The sequence below is a fragment of the Fundulus heteroclitus genome, chromosome 20, assembly GCF_011125445.2.
Source record: "Fundulus heteroclitus isolate FHET01 chromosome 20, MU-UCD_Fhet_4.1, whole genome shotgun sequence".
In the NCBI taxonomy this organism is placed as follows: Eukaryota; Metazoa; Chordata; class Actinopteri; order Cyprinodontiformes; family Fundulidae; genus Fundulus; species Fundulus heteroclitus.
In genome coordinates, this window is record NC_046380.1 from 34,608,896 (window position 1) to 34,635,924 (window position 27,029).

A 27,029-nucleotide genomic window follows, 5' to 3' on the forward strand; every position below is an offset into this window, starting at 1 on the left:
TATTTTGGAAAGAGAAGTTTGGAACCACCTGTACCCTCCCTAAATTTGGTTACCGAATCAAACTAAGCAAGGCCTTCGTCAGAGAGGTGACCAAAAACCTAGTGGTCACAAGGGTAGAGCTCTAATTAGTTACCAGAAATAATTAGAGCTTCTAGGAGAACCCTAGAAGGTAAACCACTGCTAACTGTCTCCACCACGTACGCTTTCACGGTAAAGCGACCAGACTGAAGCCACTCCTAACTAAAAAGCACATGATAGCCTGGTTGAATTTGTTCAAAGAGCAACTGAAAGGTGCATAGGGCAAGTTTTGAAGTTAAATAAATGTATTTTCCTTCCAATACATGCCCTTACAATTGACCAACATGTAAAATTAGTTAACCTGTATTTACCGCTGTTGCCTCGATAGGCTGGATTACTCAGTTTATGAGAGAGAGAGAGAGAGAGAGAGAGAGACAGAGACGTTTCCTCTGTATGTGCACAACAAAAAAGTAAAGAAAGCATGACCTGGATGAATCTTCACCAGCACTGGTGTCATTTCAGGTTGTCGCCAGAGGGGGCAGACTTCTGAAAAGGTCCTGGAGTTCACTCTATGTTCCTTTAAAGATTGTGAGACATGGAGAAATAAGCCACTCAGATTCGTTGAAACAAAATAGAACTTTATGTCCGTACTCTAATCTTCTTACGTGTGGAGAATTAATTGGAACTGCTGATCACCTGGCTAACACCAAGCCTTATGTGAAGCATGGTGACGGCGGCACAATGCTGCAAGAATGTTGTTCTAAAGCAGGAACTGGGCAAGTAGTCTGCGTGGAAAGTAAAATTACAGGTAAATCAGTCAGATAGAGAGTCATTTGTCAAGAAAAGCTACTCCAGAAAAGCTCTAAAACTCAGACTAGGCGGAGGATTCGTCTTCAGAAAGGAAAATGACCTGAAGCACACGGCCAAGATAACAGAGAGGTGGCTTCAGGAGCCATCTCTAGCCTCTTTTACAAAACAGTCCTGTCATAACCCTGCAAAGACGAGCTGCCTCTTAGTACCTTCTGGCCATTCACAAATCACAAGGGGAAACGGCCGCACAGCTGTGAGCGTTTAGAACTTATGACACCGACAATGTGGGATGCGAAAAGGTTTAGTGTACAATGCATAAAATCTATCTCTGAACTCTCCTCTTACCATTCTTTTAAGAGCAATACTGCCGGATAAACTCAACGAGGCTATCCCGCTGTTGACGGAGCAAATGCATCAAAATGCAGTTACATTTTGCTCACCTTTGTACTCTTCCTGTCAGAAGAGATTTCCGAACTGGCTGGATGGCTGGTGGCACGAACTATACACCGCCACTTAGCTCACTCCCTGCAAAGCCAGCTCATCACTATGCAGATCAGCTAATGCTGGGCAGTGACTTCCTTGCTTGATGAGTAGGGGGCATAATAGAGTTGGGAAAACCTGAATATCCCCCACATCAGTCCCTTGATAGAACATACGGAAATGCAATAAAAGGCACCTTAATCCTGGCTTGAAGCGTGTCGTAAAAGGGACTTTAGAAAGGCCCAACCAGACCCTGGACATAAATCTAGTTGAACTTCTCTGGAAAGACCTAGAAACGGCTGTGTAGAGCTGCTGCCCATCCAGCCAGACCGAGTTTCAGAGAAGAACATGGGAAAATAAAGAGACAAGTTTGTAGACAGACGCCCAAAAACACTAAGACTAATTGCAGCCGAAGGTGCTCCAACAAAACATTAAACCATGGTTGTGTGTATACTTTTAGAACATTGAATTTGGAAGCGTGAGGCAGACACCCTGTCTACTTTTAAGACTAATCTTAAAACTTTCCTTTTTGACAAAGCTTATAACTAGAGTGGCTCATGTTACTCTGAGCTACCTTTATAGTTTTACTGCTATAGGCTTAGGCTACTGGACGCAGTGTTCTGGAGTATATCAGGATCTAATTTTCTCACTCAATAGAGTTCTACTGTTCTTCAATTATGCATTATGTGTTGTCATTTCTGCTTTAACTTTCTGTTCTCTCTCTTTTTTCTTCATAGTAGGTACACCTGGTCTGGCGTTCTGTTAACTGTGGCATCATCCAGAGAAGACGGCTCACCCGCTATTACCATCTAATGTAGAACAGATTACTAGATCAATGTGTGCTTCTGTGCTTTTTTGTTTCTCTTGTTGTGTCTCTGCTCTGTCTTCTCTAACCTCCAGTCGGTCGAGGCAGATGACCGTTCATACTGAGCCCGGTTCTGCCGGAGGTTTTTCCTTCCTGTTAATGGGGAGTTTTTCTTCCCACTGTCGCTCCATGCTTGCTCAGTATGAGGGATTGCAGCAAAGCCATGTACAATGCAGACGACTCTCCCTGTAGCTCTACGCTTCTCCAGGAGTGAATGCTGCTTGTCGGGACTTTGATGCAATCAACTGGTTTCCTTATATAGGACATTTTTGACCAATCTGTACAATCTGACCCAATCTGTATAATATGATTGAACTTGACTTTGTAAAGTGCCTTGAGATGACATGTTTCATGATTTGGCGCTATATATATAAAATTGAATTTAATTGAATTGAATTGAATACTGTGTGATGACCTTTGAGAAAAGAAACCCTTAAATCCACTGTACAATAACTCTGTGCCATGAATGTGGAAAATATGAAAGGGGTGTAAATACTTTCTGATGGCACCGTGTGTTTCTAAAGGACGCGAGAGTGATGAACGGAGGTTCATATGCCGATAATGTTGTTACCGAAGCTCACACTGCAGGGCCCCTTTTTATCAGCGATGCTCACATTGCCAGCGACGCGCGCATTGCCAACGCTGCCAGGCTACGGCCATGCTAATGTAACCCGTTAGTCTAACAAAGGCTCAGGTCAATGGAGCCTCCAGTGGCTAATTGCTTTACGGAGATAAGTGAATTTGACGACGCAGCAAGGAGCGGCTCAGCGAGAGGATGCAGCAACAGAGAAGATGCTAATGAATCCTTCGTTCACTCCACCGTCAATATCAGTCTGTTGCAGGCCCGCCACCGAATGAATATTAAAGACACTTCTGATTGTTTTTCTGTTTTTTTTGTTTGTTTCTTGCTTTCATTGAATTTTAATGGGCTGTGTAGCGATGTTTTTGACACGTATTTTTATGCTGGGTAATAGACAGGTGCAAATACAATTAATTCCCACGCCATCATTTTATAAGGCAAGCCAACTGTGGTTGCCAGTATAACTATATGGCCAAGTCGTTCCATTCTAAAGTGCTGCTTTGTAGGCAGAGCGAACTTGTGGTCCCGAGAGGGCAATAAAAACATGAATGTAAGAAGAACTGGTAGAAAATAAATTGGCTTAAAAGGCTTTTGGACACACATTTGTTTGGATTGATCATGACCTGGATGAATGAGAATCTTCACAAGCACGCTGTAAAAAAAAACAAAAAAAAAAACGACTTGGCTCAAGTTGATTTTCCCCAGCTGCTGTGAGTGACAGCAATATGTTGAGTAACTGGCATCAAGCTCTCTAATCATTTTTGCTTCATCAGCTAATCTCCACCTGACATTTATTAAATCAGTGTCAGCTGGATATGTTTTTTCTACCATGACCAACCTCTTCTTTTTTTCCCCCCCTTGAAGCTGACTCAAGTTGTCACACACCTCTCTAACCCTAATACACTCACTTACATCTGAAGATTACTTTTCCTACAGAACACTCCTAAGCTTGTATTTGCTGGATTTGGTTGCATGCTTAAACAAATCGGACTAGACAAAAGATGACGTATAAGCTGAGCGGGGTTCATTCCTTTCTCTCCTGATGATTTTTGCAGATTGAGCAACTCTCACACAATTGTATTATTCGAGACATTTGGGGGGGAAAATACTCTGCGCATTCCTGCTCTCTCAGACATTATTGCTCCATAATACGCTATAAACACTGTAACCCCTAACTCACCAAGGTAGCTCATTCTCGCTCTGTTTCCCACTCGCACTCTGACTGGCTGTTGTCTCATTAGGTTCGTCCATGCTGCTTTCTTGCCTCCATGACTCCTGCCTTCTAAATCCCACCAGCTGCTAACAAGTGGAGATAAAAGCATGCCGTCTCCAAGCCGTGTTTGAAGTTAATCCCCAGCAGAAACGCTGCAGACACACCTGTAACCTGTTTCAGATAAATAAAAGTTATTTTTACAGTGCCTTGTTATAGTATTCATGCCCCTTAAACTTTTATGCACTTTGTCATGCTACAGCCACAAACGTCAGTGAATTTGATTAAAATTCTGCGCAATGTAACAACACGAGGTAACATGCTGGTGAAGATTCTCAGTCACCCAGGTCATGGTCATTCCAAAAAAAGAAAAAAACAAAGCAACTGGACTTGTTTTCCGTAGTTGAAGACGTTTCGCTTCCTCTCCAGGAAGCTTTCTCAATTCAAAAAGTCTGGAGTAATGTGCAGTACCAAGCTTTATACTACTGCCTAACAAAGGCCTTGTAATGGCTTAGATAACATGCAAATTCAACCGAAATTCAACTACGGAAAACAAGTCCAGTTGCTTTGTTTTTTACTTTTTTGGAACACTAGGTAATGCATAATTCTGAAATTGAATGACAATGAAGCATAGTTTTCAACATTTTATGGTGTGAAGCCCTCGCTCGGATCCTAGTGGATAAAAATTAAATGCATTGCCATCAGAAGTCACCTAGTGGGTGAATAGAGTCTATCCGTGTGTAATTTATTGGTATTATTGAGGCTGTTGTTTGGGGATCTTTGAGGTCTTTTGGAGAACATTAGTTTCTGGAGACCAGGGAGGCCAACATTAAACAGCAATTTGCGGCAGAAAACTTAAAACCTCCCACTGGGCACACCTTCCACAGAGTTAGACATGGTGGTGGCAGCATTATGCTGTTGGGACTCTTTTAATCACCAGGAACGATGAACCTGGTCAGAGCTGATTGGAAAAGGAATGGAGCCAAGTCCAGGGCTGTCCTGTTAATCTCTGTGCAACTTTGGCCCGAAAGTCCTGGTGCTGAATACGTATGAAGACTTTCCAGATTTTCTGAAAACAGTGTGTAATTTTGTGAACTACAAGTTTGTGTTGTTTAATCACATGAAAGTCCAACAAAATACATTGTAGACCTTGGTTGTCATGTGACTGCATATAAAAGACTAACTTTAAGAGGAATGAATACTTTTATATAGTATTTTAAATAAAAACATTTCATCTATTTATAGTTCCTGTTACAAACTGATTCCTATTCATGTAGCAAACGTTTTACCTTCGATATTTTAGAAGCTAGTTGCCAATTGTGCTGAAAGCAGAGAATCAAGACATCAGTTTACCTTTGTTCTCAGAACTGAGTTTGTGATGAATTATTCGACACACGCAAAATGTCTGCAAAGGTCTGCAAGCTGCAAAGCTACAACAGACCTTCTCTCCACCCCTGAACACACAGATGTTGAGCCGCTTCAAAAGACAGTTTGACATCCAAGCTGGTCTCCATTTTGCTAAAGAACACTTAGAAAACATTTTGGGTGATCTGAAGGGAAGAATACAAGAGGATTTTTTGACATTCTTTGCCCCAGTTAAAGTTATTAAAAGTATCACCAAAAGGTAGAACTTTCTTGTACATTAAAGTGGCTCCTGTGGTCGGGCGGTATCATTTCACAAAGGTGACAAGGGGCAGTGATGTAAAATATAAAAAAGTGTGTGTTTCTTTAAAGTTTCTAATATATTTTAAGAGAAACCCCAAAGTGAAATGATAGGCTTGTAAAAACTCAGTTTGTGCTTTGCTGTTATTTTCATACAAGGCATTGGTGACAATATACAAATCATTGGAGTACGATATGTGCCATTTCATTAAAGGTGGACGTAATAATAGGAATGCAGATTTTTGTGCTTAAAATATAGTGACCTAAGAGAAGATGTGTATCCCTATCTGGCATATGTCTTTTTTTTAACACAGTTGCAACCAAGGATCGAGCTGCAGCTCACACCCCAACCACCGTGCAAAACAGTCCTCAAATATGGATTCTGCTGCAGAGATCAGTGTAGAACAGTGGAAGTGAGGCAATTGGCTCGTCTACGGGAAAAAAAGAAATGTTTGGACGTGAAATGTCCATGATGACTCAGGAATTAGGGTCATTAAAGGTTGTAGTTCTTGCAAACCTAAAACAGAAGCAGTCTAATAGAGGCTTTGCATCAACTTCACCTTCTGATGCTACTTCTTACACATCCAGGTTTTGCTCATTGAAATAGAAAAAAAACTTCAAAAAGGTATTGTATTTTAATAGTTGAATTCAAAAAGGGAAAGTCATAAAGATCCATTACACACAGTATTTCTGTGGTTTATTTCTGTAAAGTTTGATGACAATGCTTAAAAAGATACAGACAATGAAAACCCAAAACTCAGTGTAGAAGAAAATGTGAATATTTCATTAGACCAATAAAAGCAGTATCCTAACACAGAAGTTTTACTTTATAGTCATGTTTATGGTCCACAAAGTCCTGGGGAAGACTACGGACTTGGCTGTAGTCCAGCAGTAGTCAGTCATTCATACCCTCCACATGGAGAGTTAGCCACAAAAGATTGCTAAAGGAGATGACTGTTCACATAAAGGCTACATCCAAGCATATTGACAGAAAGTTTGGTGGAAGGAAAAAATGTGGTTGAAAAAGTTGCAACTGGGATAACTTTCACGTGGAGAGGATTGTGAGTAGATGATTTAGATCTAGAAGATAATGAAAGATACACTCAAATCAAGCAATGCAGATGAGCTTAGCTTTGTTCATAAAGCAACCTGAGCCACAGAACCTTGTCATGTTATGTTAATTCATATAAAAGGAGCCTAAACCAAGTACTGAGCACATGGATAGACACATTTTTCCATAGGGCAACATTTCTGCTTTAAATACACTTTTGATCGGTCTCATATGATATACACATTTTTTTTTTTTTTTTGTGAATCTGAATTTTGTGTTTTCACTAACTGATAAATGTCAAAATCAACAGGGATAAATGCTTAAAATTTATCACTTTTTGTGTAATGAATGTAAATAACGAAAGGGTCTCACATTTTGAAGTGAAACAGTGAACATAAACTTTTTTTGCTCATATTCTAACATGTTGAAATGCACATAATCTTGTTTCTAATGTAGGTGTGAAAGTTTATATATACATATATATATATATATATATATATATATATATATATATATATATATATATATAATGCATTGTATTTGCTTGTGCACCAATGCTGCTGCAGAATCTCATTGTTTTTTCCCTCTCAAAATAGCCTATTGTTGCTGAGACAGTGCTCAAAGAAAGAGGGCAGTGTGGTGTGACTGGCCTAACAGCAACACTGCACCATAAGCCTAAAAATATTCCGTGTCAGTGTTCCCAGGAGAAGACCAGCGCTATCCAGGCCTCTCAGTAATGAGAGAGTGGAGCCGCCTGCCACTGGTAGCCATGCCGTCCCCGAGCTCCCTCTGGCTCAGAGCTCAGCACTGGAGCTGGAGAGTCAGCGGCTCAGCTCCCAAACATTTATCATAGCTCACAAGGCAGCGTGTCTGAAAAGCAGAGGCTCTCAGCCACAGAGGAGCTGGACCTAGAAGGCTAACCCCGGGCATGCTGACCCGACACATTCACATATCAGAGAGGCAGACTTGATACCGTGTGAGAAAGATTTGGATACACGTCCAGGAGAGAAAATGTCCTTTCAAAAACCGTGACAGTAAAAAAAAAAAAAAAGAAAAGGCTGCATTCTAGTTCAAGCAAGAAAACTGTGGTGCAGTGTGTGGAACAAAACTTTTTCTATTTTTTTTTTTTAGCAGCGCTATCATCACTTTGTCAGTGTGTTAGAGGAGAGGAGGATCAGAGAGGGACTGACTGAGGAGACAGAAAAGTGTGACGGCTGCTTGCTGTGCGACAGTGCTGTACTGCAGTAAGGATCAAGTCCTGTAGAGGGGAAAAGAAGCAGGTTTGTCAAGCTGACATTATCTGCAGCAATTATTTCTGTAAACCACACGGGAGCATTGATCAGACACAGCTCTAGATTAACTCAATGGAAAAGGTTGGGCACAAAAAAGATAAATCTACCGATAAAGATGGCAACAAAACCCTACTAATTTTACTAGCTTGTATTTTTCACTCAAGCTCAAGAGCAATATAACGAGAAATATTTCCCTTTAAGGGTCTGTTGGCCTCCTTAAAAACACATAGCATAAAAAAAGGCCACCGACTGACCACAGCAGATCAAAAAGACGTGCAGGGCCTTGCAAAAGTATTCATGACCCTTGAGCTTCTTACTTTGATTACAATCACAGACATTATTATATTATACGGGGATTCTTCTGTGATAGACAAACACAAAGTAGGGCAGAATTGTTAAGCTGATGGAAAATGATACATGGATTTTACATTTTTCAGTAGATTAAAATCTGAAACAATGGCTTACAATACCCCTTAATAAAATCCAGTGCATCCGACTGACCTGCGTGTAGTTTAGTGTAAATATAAATCCAGCTTTCTGTGAAGGCTGCCTAGTTTTTTTCCGACAACATTAATGAACAAAGAGCATCATGAAGACCCAGGGATGCAGCAAACAGGTGAGGGAGAATATTGTGGAAAAGCTTAAATCTGGGTTAGACTAGAAAACGGTGTCCTAAGCTCTAAAAACACGTTCCATCCTCCAGAAATGGAAAGAATACGGCACATGTTCCGACCAACCAAGATATGGATGTCCAACTAAACTGACCGACTGGGCAATAAAGGCATTAGTCAGAGATCACAGCTCATGGTAACTCTGGAGGAGCTGCAGAGAGCCACAGATTAGGTGGGAGAATCTGTTGTCGGGACAACTCTTAGTTGTGCAATTCACAAATCTGGCCTTTATAAAAGTGACAAGAACAACACTGCGGTTAAAATTTAGCGTGATTCCAGATACGGGATATGACGAACGTGTGGAAATATGCTCTCAGACAAGAGAACATGCTTCTGTTTGAAAAGAAGCGGTCAGAAGAGACCAATTAGGCCTAAATAAAACACCAGGTTTAATGGAGAAATAACCCTGAACAGTTTATCGTCATGATGAAACACGGTCTTGGCACTATCATGCCGTGGAGCGGACTTTCTTCAACAGAGACACGAAAGCAGTGGAAGACTTGAAACTCTGATCACACCGAACAAAATAACCCTACACTGCAAAAAGGAAACTAAAAGTAGGTAAAATCCTCTTGAAATTAGTGTATTTTTCATTGATTTGAGCTGGTAAATCAGACTATTTGCCAATGGAATAAGATTTCTGCACTTGAAATAAGATGATGGAGATGAATTGTTCTCATTTTAGGTGCAGGATGTCTAATTATCTTATTTTAGGGGTAGAAATTCTCATTCCATTGGCAAATAATGTTATTTAACTGCTGAAATCAAGGAAAAATATACATATTTTAAGAAAATTTTGCTTGCTTTTAGTTCCCTTTTTTTGCAGTGTAAACATACAGGCAGATCACTCTAGATCAATGCATACCCGTGTGTTAGAATGCCCCACAGCCCAGAGCGAAATCTAAATGCGAATCTGTGGCTGAATAATGTTCTTAAACACTTTCCATGAAAAGAAGTATGGACAAAAAAATCTGTCTTTATTCGAAACCTTCAGAGTTGCTGGAGACTTGCACCTTCAAAAGCAGCAAAAGATGGTTATAAAAAGTATTTATTAGAGATAGCATATACAACCGTCCAACACGCGCTTTAGATTTTCATGAGTAAAATATCTTTAAACGAACGTCATCGTTTTCTTCCAATAAACAACTCTGCACTATTCTGTGTCGGATCATTGCAGTCAATCAAACTAAAACACATAGCTTTGTGGTTTGAATGCGACAACATGTGATCATGTTCAAGAAGCATTAATACTTTTGCAAGACACTACAGCTAGGAAAATCGGTTTTATTCAGTTGTAAGAACAATGTAGACAAATCATTCTCTTTGTTTAAACATTTATGGGCCTCCTTAAAAACGGTTGTTGTAATAATAATAAAAAAAAAAAAAATGCCACAGGCTTGACGTAGCAGATCAAGGAGTCAAAACTCTGAGGGATGAGCTCATAAATGTGTCTGGGCCAAATAAAAAAAAAAAAAAAAAAGGAATAGATAAGACACAGTTTGCCAGTTCATACTTTCCCAAGCTGTAAGGAAGTTAAAGCCACGTGAGTGTGGGCTGTTTTTAAACAAAGAACTACTCCGATTTAATGCTTAACGAGATGCATATTTATCTACAGTACTTTGAATGTCAGACAGTTTATAAAATGCTCCCCTTCAATTTCATTTGAGAGCCACAAAAGATGTGCCGTGTACCGAACAACAAAAACAAACCCCCAAACGGTTTCGCCGGGTGCAAATATCCTACATGAATTTTTAATACTGCGTTATGGTTCTACTGCAATCGCCCTAATTAGAGCTGCAAAACAATGAGAGCGGCGGTGACATGACCCACCGGAGCATTCGGATGCTAATTTGCTTTATGCCAGTTATGAGCTTTTATCTCTTTCATCGTTCCCGCCGTTTTCCAGCAGAGGTTCGGAGAGTTTGGCAACGCTGTCCGCACATCCTTGACTTCCCGTCGCACTCTTGCACCAAAATGCTTGGCTGGAATAGAGTTTTTAAATACTGAGATCAACGGCTGTGTGACAATCCACACTGTCCACTGCAGAGAAGAAGAATAACTTTGTTATCCATGTGTGACCCTGACTGCAGTGCTTCAGCGTCAGTAAGTGGTTCGGTAAATTTGCTGGATGTTTGGCTCCGCATGGTTTTCGATGAGAAGGTTTTATCCATTTGTTTTCGTGACAGATATCCCGACAGCAGTCCTCTCCTGGATATTCCCAATCGGGCCGTGAATATGTGTGAGTCATCCGCCGTCTCCGCGTGGAAGCGCTTCGGGTTTCCTTTTGTCTCGGTGGCTCGCCCGCTATCGTGTAACCTGAAACGAGAAGCGGAGCACGAGACAGCGAGAATAAGTCTCTCATAAACAAACATTACCTTGCAAAAATATTAAGACTCTTTGAATGTTTTCACTTTTTTTTCATTACAGCCACACACATCAGTTAGTTTCTGGGTATTTCTTTTTTTTTCTGAGGCAGATGGGTACACGACTTTCAAATAAATATCTCAAAAGTGTGGCATGCATTTCTATTCACCCCATCTGAGTCAAAACCTTGTCGTCTCATATTTTACACGTGAAGGTTGTTGTTTTTTATACATGGCAGCTTTAAATGTCTGGAGATTTGCCCGTCCTTTTTCTACAAAATAATGAAGCTCGGTCAGAGAGAGATCTTCTATGAAAATCAGATTTCTTGACAGTCTTGACAAAGATTCTCAACTGTACTGACAAGTGGACTTGGACTTGGTCATTCTAACACATAAATATGCTTGGCCCTAAACCATGTTGCTATTTGCATGTTTAGGCTTGTTGTCATACAGGAAGATTAATCTCCATCGCCGCTCTTAAGTGGTGCGGAGGCTCTAACAGGTCCTGCATTTAGCTCCTCCATCTTCCCTTCAAACTCTCACCAGCTTCCATGTCTCTGTTGAAGAAAATCATCCCCGTAGCATAACGCTGCTTCCGTCTTGGTTCCAGGTGTCATTTTCACCCACTCGCAGTAGTTGCATGTAGGCCAAAAAGTAGATTTATTTCTCTATCTATCCAGAGGCCTGCATGTAGGCCTTCCAACCAAAACCCTAGTTCCTTGTTCGTTGTGTCCCCTACATGGCCTTTGGCCGACTGCAAACGGGACTTCTTATGGATCTCCTTTAACAATTAATCAGCCTTTCCTCTTTCTCATAAAGGCACCGTTTGTTGAGTAACAGTCGTCCTGTGAACAAATCCTCCGACTTGGACCACTCTGCTCCCCCAGAGTTATAATGGGCCTCCTGCCTGCTTCTAATTTAAGCTGTCCTCGGCTGAACTGCCACTTTAGGTGGACGACCAAGTCAGGTCTGCAGATGAGTGACACTGATTCAATTTTCAGAAGATTGGCGGAGCTCTGTGAAGTGTTCAAAGTTAGAATTTGTTATTAAATCGAAGCCTGCTCTGAGCCCCTCCACAACTTTATCTCTGAACCTGTCTGTTGTGCTCTTTGGTCTTCATGATGCTATTTGTTCACTGAAAATTATATATGTAATGGGACGAAAGGTTTAAGGAGTATGTATACTTTTGTTAGGCACTGTATGGTGATATATCTTCACTCAGGTCAAACCATTTTCACTCCTGTTTGTCTTCTGATAGCAGAGAGCAACAGTGGCTCAGTAGCAAAAGCTACATTCTCCATGTTTTGGAGCTGTAATGGCTTGTTTACAGTCTAGCAGTGGGCTGAAGGCATATAATTGGAGATGTAAAGACCTTTCCATCTCCAAGCCTAATCCCGTGTGCATTTAAAATGAACTGACATGCTGACAAATTAGAAACCGGTTCTCGTGTTCCAATCCCGAGAATGCTATAAAAGTTGGACTGTAACATTAGATGTAGGAAACATTATATGTGAAATCCGACTTTGCTCTCTCTTGTTGAACCGTACAGTATTGCACTAGCAAGGCAGCCTATGCATCTTTCCGCTGCACACCGACGCTGTGTGGGAGAGAAAAGGAGACGGACAGATACAGATCATCACTGCAAATAAGATGCTGAGGTGGTGGAAAGAGGTCATGGGTAGAAAATGAGAAGCCGTGTAAAGACGAAAGCCACAGAGTGCAGTTGCCAGGGGAATCCATGTGTTGTTGCAGCTATTTTCCTTGACATCTGCCACTAAAGTCTCCAAGTAACGGCTCCCTGGTCCCAAAGCACCTTGTAAATTCACAATTAATGCAGTCAGCTGACCAGCTAGTCAGTCTACGAGGAACAAATCAGAGGGGGAAAAAAAAAATAAGGGATAAAATGAAAAGACAACATGCAACAGGACGAGGATAATTGCACCTATCACTCCCAGAGTTAGTGTTAGACTCAGGGTCATTAATTGCGCTGCCAATGACTGAGCTCAGAAGCGCCTCGGCTCCTCAGTCTACCCAGCTCACCAATTTAATTATGACTCTTAATTGTACAGCCTCTGTGGAAGGCTCCCGCCATAATGCATTCTAATGAATACGACAGATGTTGGGCTGCTGTGCCATCTCTGGAGCAATTACTCTCACGGCGCCTGCGCCGCTTTTTCCCTCCAACTGTTTCTCTTTTTATATTTCACCTGTAAATAAAAGCACCTGCTCAGTCCCATGCCTCTCACACACACACATAAACACCCACACACACACACACACACACACACACACACACACACACACACACACACACACACACACACACAGGCTCAAACAAGTACACACAGGCACACATCTACGGCTTCTTATTAACTTTTACACTTTAACTACTTACAAAGGGCCATGAAGGACACTCATTTAAATAAATGTATCTAATCTGAATTGTTTACTCTCTACCATACACTGGTTGTACGAGTTACACTCAAAGCTATAACATGATGCCCACTAAGGGGCCTGCTTGTTGAGGTACGGCGTATTCTCTTTGCAATTTTAATAGCGTTTTAAAGGCAAATTAATTATGCCTGTGACAAGCCAAGCATTTGTTTACATTATCCTTAATATCTTGCTTGCCTTATGAGAACTGTTTCACTCGCAGCCTTTTTAAGCATAAGAAAATTGACGTCGACACAAAGTGGAAAACCTTCCCTGGAGCTAATAGGAGCGCAAAACGCAAAAAAAAGAGAGGAATGTACCAAATTAAAGCTCAAAGTCCGTCTGATCTGCACTGAATCTTTGTTGATCCGTTTCCTGTTGCACACTGATAAAGTTGCATCCTTTGTTGTTGCCATGAATGAAAAGACACTGAAATTGCTTTTAATGAGGCAGGCAAACGTTTTTGTACCTGTATGGAGCCTGGAGCAATGCGGTACTGCTCTCCTCCTTACACCCCGCGACTGTATTGCGTTTGCATTACAACCATGCAAGTAGCGTGTCAGTGTGTTCATGTCCATCACACTTATACCGACCATGTATGAAATCATGACCTCTGACAGGTAAATAGCTAACACTGTTCATCATGGCGCCTGTTAGTGCGTGACATGGCACCAAGTGGACAACATTGTGTCCTCAGCGTTGATCTGTTAATCAAAAAAAAAAAAACTATAAGGGTTAAAGAGAGTTTGACAAGGACCAAATTGTGGTGGCTAGACAACTGACTCAGAGCTTCTCCAAAACTGCAGGTCGTATGGGACGTTTTCACTCTGCAGTTGTCAGCGTCTATCGAAAGATGTGTACATCAAGAGAAAAGGTTGGTCCGGTCCAACGGATACGCTGCTGTAGCACAAATGGCTGACACAGTTAATGCCGGTTCCGACAGAAAGGTGTCAGAAAACACAGCGCTTCATAGTTTGCTGTGTAACGGGCTGCTGACCAGCCAGGGTGCCATGAGGGTCATAATAGTTTACCTGCACCATGTGTAACTTCATCTATTGAATGAGAACTTTTAAGGTAACATTCAAAAAAAAGCCTGAATGACAGATAGTACACAAGCACGTTTACACTGATCACTGGACTGAATGGTTCCGATTTATGTAACTCATTTAGTGTAAACATTATTCAAAACTTTGTTTGATTCTGATTCTGATTGTAATGTCTTAATAAGAGGCAATACCTGCAAGAAAGTAAGGCGATGATTCTGAAAAAATATATATAATTGGAAATGCTGCTCATGCTTTAATGCTGCATGGTATATTATTGTTGGGAAGTTTCCATCTTGGTCCCTTTGAGTCAGATAACCTGTGCCAACTTACTTACTTACTTACTTACTCAATGAAACTCTGGATTAGTTGAGCATTCTTTGCGTTGGACAGTTGGGTGCAAACGTTTTGAGACTGACCGAAACATTGTTGTTCATCAACCTTTCTGTTTCTGAGTTGTCACTTGGTTTTGTCAGATGTTTCCGTAGTATCCTGCATTTCAATAATAAACATTTCACAAGGTGAAAAGGATTTTATGTTAAAATACATGCAATTTAAACTGTTGATTGGCTCTGAGGGAAATTAAGGTCCTGGTAGTTTGCTGCTCATGGAACAGAAATTTCACTTTTATGACAGTGGTCCCATAGGGCTCATGGTAGCTATCACCTTTTCTTTTTTCCACACGTTCCTAAAAGTCTGAAGGTGAAAATAAAGTTTGGTGTGTTGTTTGTGTATCCGGTCACAGTACCCTGGCCAAAAATAAGAGTTGCATTTTGAAACCAGATGTCCGAGCTTCTGCAAAACATGAATTGGAGCCAAAAATTCTCCAGGAAGAGACGGATTGTCTGTAATTACGTAGCGGTTTTCCTTCCACTGCCCTGACGTAGACGGCATTGAAACCGCAGCTCGATCTGCTCACTTGACACGTGCACCAGTCCAAGAAGACCCCAGCCACTAGACCCACAGCAGCGTCTTCTCTATTCTTTAGACCTGCTAAACTGAACATACTCCCCTGTTCATCAAAACGCTTAACACTAAGAGGTTGTGTTTGGGATGAGAAAATTAGTTTAGGGGTAAAAAAAATCTGAAGATATTGTATGTTTTTTGTCCTTTGATTTGCTTGCGCTGCTTATTTGCCTGAGAGCTAACAGACCACTGAGTCAGATTACCTTTGCTTTGGGTTTTGCTTTAAAGTTGTAACAAACTTTAATTCAGTGAGTGATTTAAACACTGCTGGTCCAGTAATTTGAGCTTCCTGCGTTTCCCCTTCCTCTCCTTTCGCTGAGGCGCATAAAATATGTCAACTCATACTTATAAATATGCTAAATTGTTTCTCCATTATCCTAGCTGCTGATGGTAAAGCTAAAGCTCTACCAATGCTACGACAGTAGCAACCATATGTTCAAACACAAGCTCAGGCGGACGTGGCCTTCTCTGTAGCTGGTCCTAAAATCTGGAATGATCTGTCACTGAACATAAGACAGGCATCCTCCCAGGTCCCCAACACAACGTTTCCCTTTGATAATTAGTAGGGTGTTGGTTTTGTCTCAAGTTCTATAAAAAGCTCAGAGTGACCTGTGCGGGATTGTCCCGCTTTTTACACTGTTGTCTCGCTGTCCCACAGACTGAAACAATGTCCCACATTTGACTGGGTCAGATACACAAAATTATTCCACATGCTCTTTTCTGAAACACATTAAAAGTTTAAAAACATTTTTTTTCTAATAAGCTTTAAAAAGTGTTGATCTTTAAAAGTTACTTAAGTTTTTTCTGATAAATTTAGAACAATTCTATTAAACGTTTTTTAAAGTTTAACATCCCATCCACCGATTTTCTATACCCGCTTTTTCATGCAGGTGTTTACGTCAAGCCGTATCTAATGGGGAAACAGCACGATGTAACTGAGGGTTGTAGAGTCTGGTTGTGGGTGGCACTGTGGCGGCAGTATTAGTTTGTGGGTGTGTGCATGCTGAGCACAGAGGGTGAGCAATTTTCTGTAAAACATTAATTTAACGCTGTCTGGAGTAATGTTGCAAAGCATATGAAATACAGCTGGCCAAGTTCGTGTCTGTTTTAATAAGCTTGTGAGATGGAGCAATAAAGACTACACGGTAAGTATTGATTTGACCCGTCTTCAATACACCCGTGTCTTATCCTGCTGTGGTTTTTGGTTGGAAGTTAAAATGTTACACAACGCAATAATCTCTGTGATGGCCAGTTAACACAACATTAAGAATCCATTGTCCAAAATGTTAATGATTGCTATTTCAGTAAACCATTTTTGAAACTTTATTTGGATAATGTAGTGTTTTGTTTTCCCTTCTGCTTTGCATTGTTAACTGGTTGGTTGTCTTTAGTTAGTTTTTAAAGCTAAATTGGTTTCATTCCAAACTCCTTAAAACAAACGCTGGATCTTAAACGTACTAATTCAGACTAATCCAACTGATCAAGGCATCGTTGTATTATTTACTGGTTTCATTTCTTTCTTGTTTGTCCCCTGTAGTTTATTAGTTTTCCAAATTCTTTTAATTTAACCTTAGTAGTTTAGTTGAATATTACTAGCCTAGTTACAGAGTTTATTGACTAAAGCAATTTAACTTGAAGTGGAAGTATTTTACTGATAAAGTAAAAGTTTATGTTTATTTTGTATGTGTGCGTCATTCTTGCTGTTTGAGAACACCTGTGTGTGAAATCACTCCTTCACACCTCCACAGGCAGGTATTCATAGAACAATAACTGGCAGACACTGAGAGCTGATAATCAGGTGGTGCCCCAACTTGGTAACTTTTAATAAAATACCTCATTTTTATTAACATTTGCCCTTGGCACTGTTCACGGCCAAACCAAATTGATAGTTGCGCAACAAATTCTTCTTACCTTGGTGGTTTTGACTTTGTTGCCGGTGCTGCATGACCAGCCTGTCAGGTCGGGCAGGACTTTGCACTCCTCTCCATCCATACAGGGCTGCATTTGACACCACCACTTCTGGGCGACAATGGAAGCTGGAGCACAAACATTTCAAGAGAAATGATATGGAAAGAAACAGAATAGATAACATGAAGCTGAATACTTAGATTCTGTGGAAGCAAAAATGAGCTAAAAATGGCTTAAATAGAATCAGGAGTAATGACATTCTATTTTAGTACAATTGTCAGGAATAAACAATCCTGAGTTTGTTGTCTTGTTTCTCCTGCAGGATCAGCTCCAAAGATAGCACTTGTGGCCAACAGCAGATATGTGCAAAGCTTATTATTTCTGTCAAGACAGGGGAAGTCCTTTTCTTTACTTTTCTTTTTTTTCTTTTTACCAAAGGTCAGCGGGAAATCATGTATGGAATCATTCATGCAAAAGAGTATTAATGTAAATGCAAAGATCAGCAAAAAATCTGACAAAATCTTTAACTGTTAAACATTACCAGAGTAAATTATCTCGTCAGTACTGCCTATTTCTATAGATGTGTGACTTTACATGAATGTGTCATTGCACTCAAAGGTAATACAAGCCTCCATTTATAACGCCTTTGATTCTGGTAAAATGAAGAGAAAAAAAAAAGAAAACACAGGGCACAAAAAGACAAAACAACAATTATTATTCCCATTGTGTAAAATAGAGAACAAAGAAACTAGATTATCATATGCTATCAGAGCTGACTGCTTTCTTCAAATTAAAAGAAAATAACACTAATAATGATTAGGATTTATTATATGTTGTCTGCAGCACAAAATAACTCTCTGGAACAACTCTTTTGCACGCAGGGTAGTGATGGGCTAAATTGGAAAAGGGATGGTGAGGGTTCAGTTAATGAGAACAAAATTTTATTAAAAATGAGTCATAGTTATTCATTTTGATTTGCATTTTGTAATGAAATGTAAAGTTTTGATAATTATTTGATAATGTAGTTGGAAGTGCCAAACAATGCCGTATTTTTTTTGGGTTCATTGACAGAATGCTGATGAGCTCCACCTGCTTGTGTCAAACTCGGTGAGCCCTGTTGTTCCTAACCAACAGTGTTGGAACAACAGTGTTGTAGAGAGCTACTTGACAAATCTGTAGATCCATCTTTGTCCTTCAGTCAGTCTTTAAATATTCTGTATGACTGAAGTAATTTGAAGCAGGAGAAAGCCACACCTTGTTGTTTCTTGGCTCCACCTTTAACAGAAATGTAGACCTGAGCATGTGCACATATTTACACAGTTCTGTTAAAGTTAAGTGATTTTTGCGAGACACTTTTAAATCATTTAAAAACGGTTTCAACATCCGCTATGGCCTGCATCCAGTGTAATTCTACTGGGAAGAACAAAAGGGAAAAACAAATGTGTCATGAAATGAAATACAACCTGGTTCTCCTTAAGTTTCGCTGAAGCTACACTTGGCTTAATTTCACCGTACGCGGATAACATCAAATGCAATGAATCTGGTCAGCCAGAAACACAGCTAAGCTGTCCTGCTACAATCATCCTCATGCTTCCATATAAAAGGACAGGGAAGCTGTTCAGAGCTGATAGGAAGGTGGATGCCGCTAATTACAGAGCAATTCTGGAAGAGGTTAGAGGCTGCAAAAGACAGGAGACTGGTTCGAAGGTTCGCCATCCAGCAGTAGAACAACCTGTTAAACATAGGCCAAAGCTACAGTGGTTGAAGAATTTATCAGAAGGGCCCGGCTACAGTCCAAACTTTTTTAAATTCAATTGAGGATCTGTGGCTATACCTGACATTTGATGCTTACAAATCTATCTTTGCTTGAGTTAATTTGAGAAAAATTTATGAAAACCAAAGCTAGGATAGACATGCAACAAAAGACTACAAAGTATTAACTAAAGAGGTCTGAATACAAATGCACCTACCACATTCTACCACAAAAATCTGAATAAAATGCATTGAAATCTGTGGTCGTAACATAAGAAACATTGTGTTGTTCGAAAGGTATGAGCACTTGTAAGACACCGAAACCTAGTTTCATCACCTGACCTTCTTTAGACACTATGTCTTATCCTTTGAGACCAGCCTGTATTTGGCAGTACTTTTACTAAATGGAGTCCTGTAACTTCTGTTACACAAATAGTGTCTTTGTGTGTGCTACACATGAGTCGTGTTACCAGAGCCCTGCTGTAGTTGGTGAATGAAATCTGAGAGCTCCACTCAACATGGTGAGCGGAGCTCCCAGTGCATGCAGGAAACTAAAATCTTGTTAGATCTATATTTAATCTGGAAGTAAAGCCCAAAGATTTTCACTGTCTTAGAAACTGACATTTAAATCTTCCAGATCATTAGACCCGCTCTGTAGACAGCAGACAGTTTGACAACTGAGAATAACTCAATTGCTTCTCACTGAGCTCACCATCCATCCCTTCTCCTGTCTCAAAAGCGGCGTAAGAGAAGGTTAAAGCAGCATACCTGTTTCTGCAACGGCTTAACATTAAGCTGCCGCTCTGATACTGTTTAGAAAGAAATGTTTGATACCCTGAGTCTATTGTTCGCAGCTAAGGAGGCAGAAAAGCTGCCATTGTTCGAAAAAATGGCTTCCTTGCATAGGAACATGGTGAAATCCTCTCAAGCATCATGTAAGAAGAAAAAAAAAAAACAGAGTGACTACAAGAAAGAGTTGGAGGGAGGGAGACCAGGCCAAAAATAATAGGTTTTCACCAGTATATTGTCTTTGTAGTGTGGAAAATAGCTGCAAAGGGGACTCCGGGAGGCAGAGAGGAAAGTTGAGACGGAAAAAGACCAGCTGAGGATTACTACCGGGGAGTTTAGCAGCAAAAGCAGCACAGAAGATGACAGAAACAATTTTAAGCAGAGGGGGAAAAATGTGAGACAAAAAAAAAAAAAAGCTAAGTTGATAAATTTCAAAAACCAAACAAAAAAACTCCCACAGCTTTCACGGAGCATAATACTGAGCCCACTACTAAGATGCATGGGCTTAGGAACTGTAGGAGCTTCTATGCATGTAGCGTCTGCTTGTTAATGTGGCTATTACGGCATCAGAAACGCTGCTACAATGTTGTGCTAACAGACACGGTTTGTGAGGGTGATTGTAGAGAGTTGGTGTTCGCTGTACCTTATCTCATTGTGCTACCAGCAGAACGAGACACGCGGACACACACAAACACCAGGAAAATACTGGGCTGGGGAAGCCACATGTGATAATCCAGATGTTGGACAGCGTCCAGAGGCAGGTAAAAACAGCTCAATTGTAACACGATTTACACAGGTGATGATGGCGCCACACAGTAGCATCAGTAGTATATGTTCTTAACAGTACAGAGCTGTCTCGCAATCAGCAGTGACTGCTTCTGTTTTCAGGACCTGAGGGTGGCGAAGAGATCAGTTAAGTTAATTTTCTGCAACTCATTGCTCACTGTGGCCAGGAGAATGAAGAATGGGAAAGAGTGGGCAGCTACATGACGCGTGATCTCACAGATATTACAGATGTAAGACACCATTCAGAGACATGCATCAACAGGTCAAAGTACCACAGATGTCATCAACTCTGGATCCATTTTTCCAATTGGTGGATAGAGAAAGGCGATGGTGATTTGGGTCACAAAAAAAGCTGAAAGGCTTTCAAGGCAATGTCTTTATTTGTGTTGTTAATACAGCAAGGGGGTTTTCACTGCATGACTATATTAAAGGAACAGCTAGTTCTGCAAATGTAATAACGTTTCAGCCACTTGCTGAAATGTTCTATGCAATTACTGAAAGTCTTTATATACTTTGTCACCTACAGAACAACAATTTCATTGTCAGTAATTCTTTGCTTGGTTATCACATTGTAAATTCTTATTTAATCAAGGTCAGATCTAGTCTCCCAAAAACAAGTGTGAAAGCGGACGTTCTTCTGATTACATCAACAAAGGTAAAATGTCAGGATCCCCAGGGGTGTGAATATTTATAGCCCCCTGGGGATCCTGCAGTCTGCCTGTTACACCCCGATTCTGCTCATCTGTTCTGTTCATGTTGTTTGGTCAGTCTGTTCTACAGTCCTGCTAGATCCTTATTTCATTATCGCCTTTTTTTCGCTTGGTTCTGTTCTGTTATTTATATTATTAGTGTATTCTGGTTATGATAGATTTAGTTAGCTTATGGCCTCTATTATTTCCATAGTTCTGATCCTTCTGTGTTTAATTAAGATTATTTGCTGGCCTGGCTCATTACCTCATTCTCCATTTAGATTATGTTCTCCTTCTACTCCTGCCAGTTCATTTCCTTTCCTTTCATGCAAATGATTGTTTCACTTTCTTCACCTGTGCCCAATTATCCACCCATTGTTTCTCTCTGTCTCTTCCCCTTAAGTTCTTCTCTCTCTCTCTGCCAGACACTTTGTCAGGTCCTCTGTCTTCCTTGGTCATGTTAACCTGCTCTGGTCGTATCTCTGCAGTGATCCTGATTCTCATGATTCTGTCACCTGCATTCATCATTAAATTATCATCAGCTTCATCGTGTGACTTGTCTGCTTACTAGTCCAACCACAACAAACCTGGCATAAAAGACCATTGAGATCCTTTAAGTACATTCCTTTTTATTTCCCCTCTTTATTCACATTTATCATATTACTTTTAGACAGGTGTTTACTTGTATTCTGTGCGACTGCAACAAAACATTAGAGATAAATGTGAGAAAACCTGAGGCAACTCAGTAATATAAGGTTACAATAAATCACATGGAAGTGCTTTGTGAGGAGGACCAGAAAAGACTGAACTGACAAGATTTCAATCTCAAAATATTATTAACCCATCATTTTAAGCTGAGACAGCGGCTTATGATAAACATATGTTCTTTGTAAAGCATTGTGAAGATCTTAAAGTTATTTGGGATGATTCTTAAGTTAGTAACCATGCATGCACCTGTAGAAAAGCCTATACAATCAGCATTATTCCAGTCAAAGCGGTAAAACTGCAGTAAAACAGTAAAAATTGTAAAACAGCAGTATTACTACAATACTAACTATGAAGCCCCTGCACAAAAAACAACAACAACAAATAATCAGAGGGAAAAATTCAACCAGAGTATTAACCAAATCTGTAGAAGTGGAAGTTCTGAAGGCCGTTGTTGCCATTTGCTTTAGCTTCACCTTCTACAATAGTATCCATTATGTTTTGGGATCAAACTGGGGTCCAGACACATAAAGTTGTTGGTGTTGCAATATAAATGTTTTAGAATCTGTTGTACACTTAGGATTGGAATATTGATAATCATTTTAATTAATAATTAACATTGATTAACTGAAAATCCCCATAGATGTAACTGTAATATCAGATAGTTGACCAAAAAAGGAAAATATAAGCACAGACCTCCAGACAGTAATCACCTTCCACAAAATAGCATAAACTGCATTTTATACCTGTTTGAACGTATTAACAAAACAATTGAACTGTGCAGTTTATATTAATGCGAAAATAAACTTTTAATCTACCCTAAACTACTCACTAAACTACTGAAATAATGAAATAACAAAAAACAGAATGCAAAATTGATCAGTTGGTTGCTGGTGAGCAGACAGAAATGATTTATGAAACTAAATATTTATGGACAAGTGGGCAAAGATAATGAACTTACAGTGAGCTGGGGGATAAGTCAGTAATGAGCAATGAATAAAATAGACACCAGTCGTACACGCACTATGCTTCATTGTTCATAAGATGGGATGTTTCAGCGCTGTTTATATGCATAAAATACCATGTAGTTTGAAGAACATTAGCCATAGTGGCTAAAAGACCAATGAAGAATTGTCGACTATAGTTTAACGTCTCATCTTCAAGTTGAACAGTGTGGCACGGCTTGAAACAGAGACAAAGATTTTGCAATAAAATGTGACTTTAAAACGCATTCTGAGGTTCAGGTTGGCTGTATTTATAGGTTTAATAATAGCTTGTGTGCGAGCGTCCATGTTTTTTCCTGCTGTCTGGCATGAGGGAAACTGGAACGCAAAACAGCGGGAATGATGTAACCTGCAACTTGCTGGTTTCGAGCAGCAATGTATAACCTTGGTCAGTGACGTCAAAGTCAATATAAATACTGGGAGGCATAGTGTGTCAGTCTTTACTGGTGAGATTTAAGAATAAAAGAATGACATCCGTCCAACAGAGTCCATGTTGAAATCTGTTCAGTCCACCATAACTTTTACTAATGCCAGCTGCGCAGATCACTTTTTATGCCTCTTGTGAAGTCATTGACCTAGATTAACACAAAGCAAAAAACAAATGTTTGACATAACTAACCAGCTGTGTTTCGTATTGTCATATACATTTAACAGAAACACACCGCCGGACAGCATCTTTAAAATATTCCCCACAGTTGGAGAAGGACATTTTTCACATGCGTCTCATGATGCACCAGCAAGCCTCAGCACAAAGACAGACTCCTTCCAAAACTAAACTCTCTAATCAACACTTGGTGTGTTTACTTAAAGTTTTGTTTCATCTGTATGAAAGCCAGTGCCTACAAACAACACAGAATGATCTTCTGAAAGTCTCTACCAGACTTATGCTTTGCCAAGCAAAGCAGTGTCTATTCCACTGCCAACTTCGCAGTCATCGTGTGCTGTTGTTTGATAATGAATCCAGCACATGGCCACATTTAAAACAAGAAAACGTAGTTTTCTTATTTTAACAAATAAATAATAAGTACCAAGTGCTGGCCTTGATAAAGACATTTTTTGCAAATGCTAAGCTGCTGTTGCTACAATAATAAGAAGCAGGACAAGGTGTTTGCCAATGTTTCTTACATCTGCACGCTAAGAACACATTTTCTGGATTCTCTTAAAAATATGTAAAACCTCCACTAAACAACCTCATCTCATCTCTATCCCCAAGTTAGAAAAAATAATGACTTTTCTTTTTTAAGAATGCTAAAGCATTTAAATGTTTTATTTTAGTGTTTGTTTTATTTATTTCCCCTCACTTTTTTCTTTACTTTAGCACTCTGAGATTTAAACATGCTCATATTTTTTTACGGTGTATTTATTTTTTGAAGTGTATTATAAGTTTTAAGAAAAGAATAAATGATTTTCACAAGGTTTAGCAAATAAGTGTTGGCCATTTTTGCATTTGGCCTCTAAGAGGTTTTCTCCCAGGACTGCCCTGTATTTAGCTCCATTCGTCTTCCTATAAACTCTGACTAGCTTCCCCTTCCCTTGCAAAATAAAGTATTTTTTACAGCTCAATGCTGCCACCACCATGCCACCATGCTGTCCAGGCTGTACCCTGTCTCTCACTCAATGATACCCCCAATGCATGACTAGGTACCAGGTCGATATGTTCTACTATGAAATGTTCAAACCTTTGAATATTGGTTCATACTGTAAACTTCCTCTCTGGCCTGTCTGCTGTGTTACCTGGTCTTCTCAAAGCTCTTTGTTTCTCAATGTTCTTTAGCAAATCTCTGAGGCCATTACTGAACAATTGCATTTGTACTGAGAGCAGATCCCACACAGATGGATTATATTCACAAAATGAATGTAATCTGAAACCAGTTGCTTACACTGGGTTGTATTTATTGCTATTATGGAAAAGAGGACAATTTCTTTCTTTACAATTTCTTCTTTATTTGAAATACTTTTGTGAGGGAGTGTCGCTCATTACTGGCTGAAATACCCTTTCAAAAGATGGAACAATATTCATAAAAAGTCTTATTGGCTCAGTTATAGTTCATGATTTCGATCCAATTTTAAATGTGCAATGTCTCACTTTATCTGATTAATCCCTCCTTGTACATTTGCACCATGGCAGTCAATAAGTCAAAGTGAAAATGAGTAAAACTCCCAAAATAAAACCCTGGAGAAAAGAGGATAACACACGGCGCACCTCTCAGCCTTTTGACTATAATTGCATCATTCTCATTAAGAGCCTGCATTGATATTCACGAAAGGTGCCTATGCAAATGAAAGAGATTTACAGCTCAGGCATACATTTCCTCGCACCCACTCTTAGCTCATTACAATAGTGGCTCTGTTTTAAGTTATCTCCAAAACTTTTTTTTTCCAGCACGAGCATCAGCTCGGGGTGAAAGCGTCTAGACGGCACCTTGCTCCGGGTGCAGGTGATTAGGCGAGACAAGGGACTGAGGCTATGTTATTCCCCAGGTTCCCGCCTATTCTCCAGGGTTTCCCCTAAATAAGGTCAACGACAGCTCGCTGCCACAAGGCCGCCTGCAGCTCTGCCTCTTCTCCGACTGACGACGACACGTCAATCTCGCACAAGCTTTAACATTGTAACTCATTGCTGGTTGCTCCCCTTTTTGAATGCAGTTTTTTTTTTTTTTCTAGAACAAGCTCCTGTTCTGAAAGAGCATTCGACCTTAAAAGGCGCGCATCACTCCGTGCTGTCTGGCCTTCACTGTCGTTGTAATGTGTGTGACATCAAGTGGACAAAGAGGAAACTGCAGCCGCAGCTTGGAAAAATGCAGAATGTTAAGTGAGCTACGGCTTCCTTCGGGTTTTAAATATAATGCCAATTAACACGTTGAGAGCGCCACCTTTCTTTCTCACGGGGGCTGATTGCGTTTGTTATCTCTTTTTTGGCAAAACACGTGCGATCAAAAACCACAGAGACCTGATGTATACCATATGTGTGCTAAACAATTACCAAAATGTGAAGCGAGTAAATACACAGGAGGAGAGAAACACAAAATGTGCCTACGTCTGTTCTATCTGCTCATGCAGCACCCTTTTCCAAGTTCACAACTAAATCCAGTTGAGAATCTGCAGCAAGACTTCAAAGGGGATTTTCATGGATGCTCTTCATCCATACAAAGCATTTCTTAAGCATATCTTACGAAACAAAATAAGCAAACATTGCCAGTCTCTAGATGCAGGAATGTGGTGGAGACCTAACCCAAAGGTCTTGAGGGAGTGCCACGAGTCACGCTCCTTCCGCTTTCTTGGCCTGTGACGCTGTCTAGGTAAAATTCTCCGGTAAGTAGGTTGAACTGTGTGGTAGCGCCGCCACAAAATGTGGCAAATTTTCTGACGCTGAAGCTTATTTTCTTTTTAAAACCAGCTGCAAAGTTACTCTAACAAATGTGTGGAAAATCTGTCATCAACTTTCAACACTTTCATCTAAAGTTAGTTTTTTTTTCCCCAAGTAAAATGATGAATAATAAGAACAAAATGCTTGAGATAACTTAAAATGCCTTGATGGGAAGCAGTGCACAGTCTCTACAGTCAAGCAGACGCCCTTTTTGGAGTGTTTTCCCCGTCAATGCTTAACAAAGGCACAGCCGTTCACTGCAGTAACACGGACCATAAACTACAACGAGCAATTCTCTTCTGAGTCCACATTCAGCTGCTTGGTTTTATTTGTGGGTAAATGCCGGGACGCCTGAGCGTCGAGCGTAAGGCGTGATAAATATTCACACGCCTTTACACTGAGGTCATTATTATTTAAAGGCAAATAGTTTATTTCGAATACAGACACACACACACACACACTGTGGCAGAGGACGAAGCCAGAGGTATGAACGCCCCAAGGCTTTGTTACTGTTCCACTCAGATGATCTTGTAGTACAGAACAAGCTGGTGACCGGCATCCATCTTTTTTGGCGCTGATTTAATA

General features: G+C 40.2%; 1 protein-coding gene across 2 annotated transcripts in view; it reads right to left on the reverse strand.

The window, feature by feature from the left end:
• Positions 1-9,669: 9,669 nt before the first annotated feature.
• Positions 9,670-27,029, reverse strand: part of tafa4b (TAFA chemokine like family member 4b) — a 61,211-nt gene continuing 43,851 nt past the window's right edge. For both annotated transcript variants that reach the window (XM_021316232.2, XM_036152200.1), the window contains exons 5-6: positions 17,356-17,480; positions 9,670-10,955 (exon numbers count right to left, since the gene is read on the reverse strand). In XM_021316232.2, the coding sequence (XP_021171907.1) occupies positions 10,944-10,955; positions 17,356-17,480 (137 nt within the window). In that variant the 3' untranslated portion in view covers positions 9,670-10,943. The remainder of the gene's footprint in view (positions 10,956-17,355; positions 17,481-27,029) is intronic.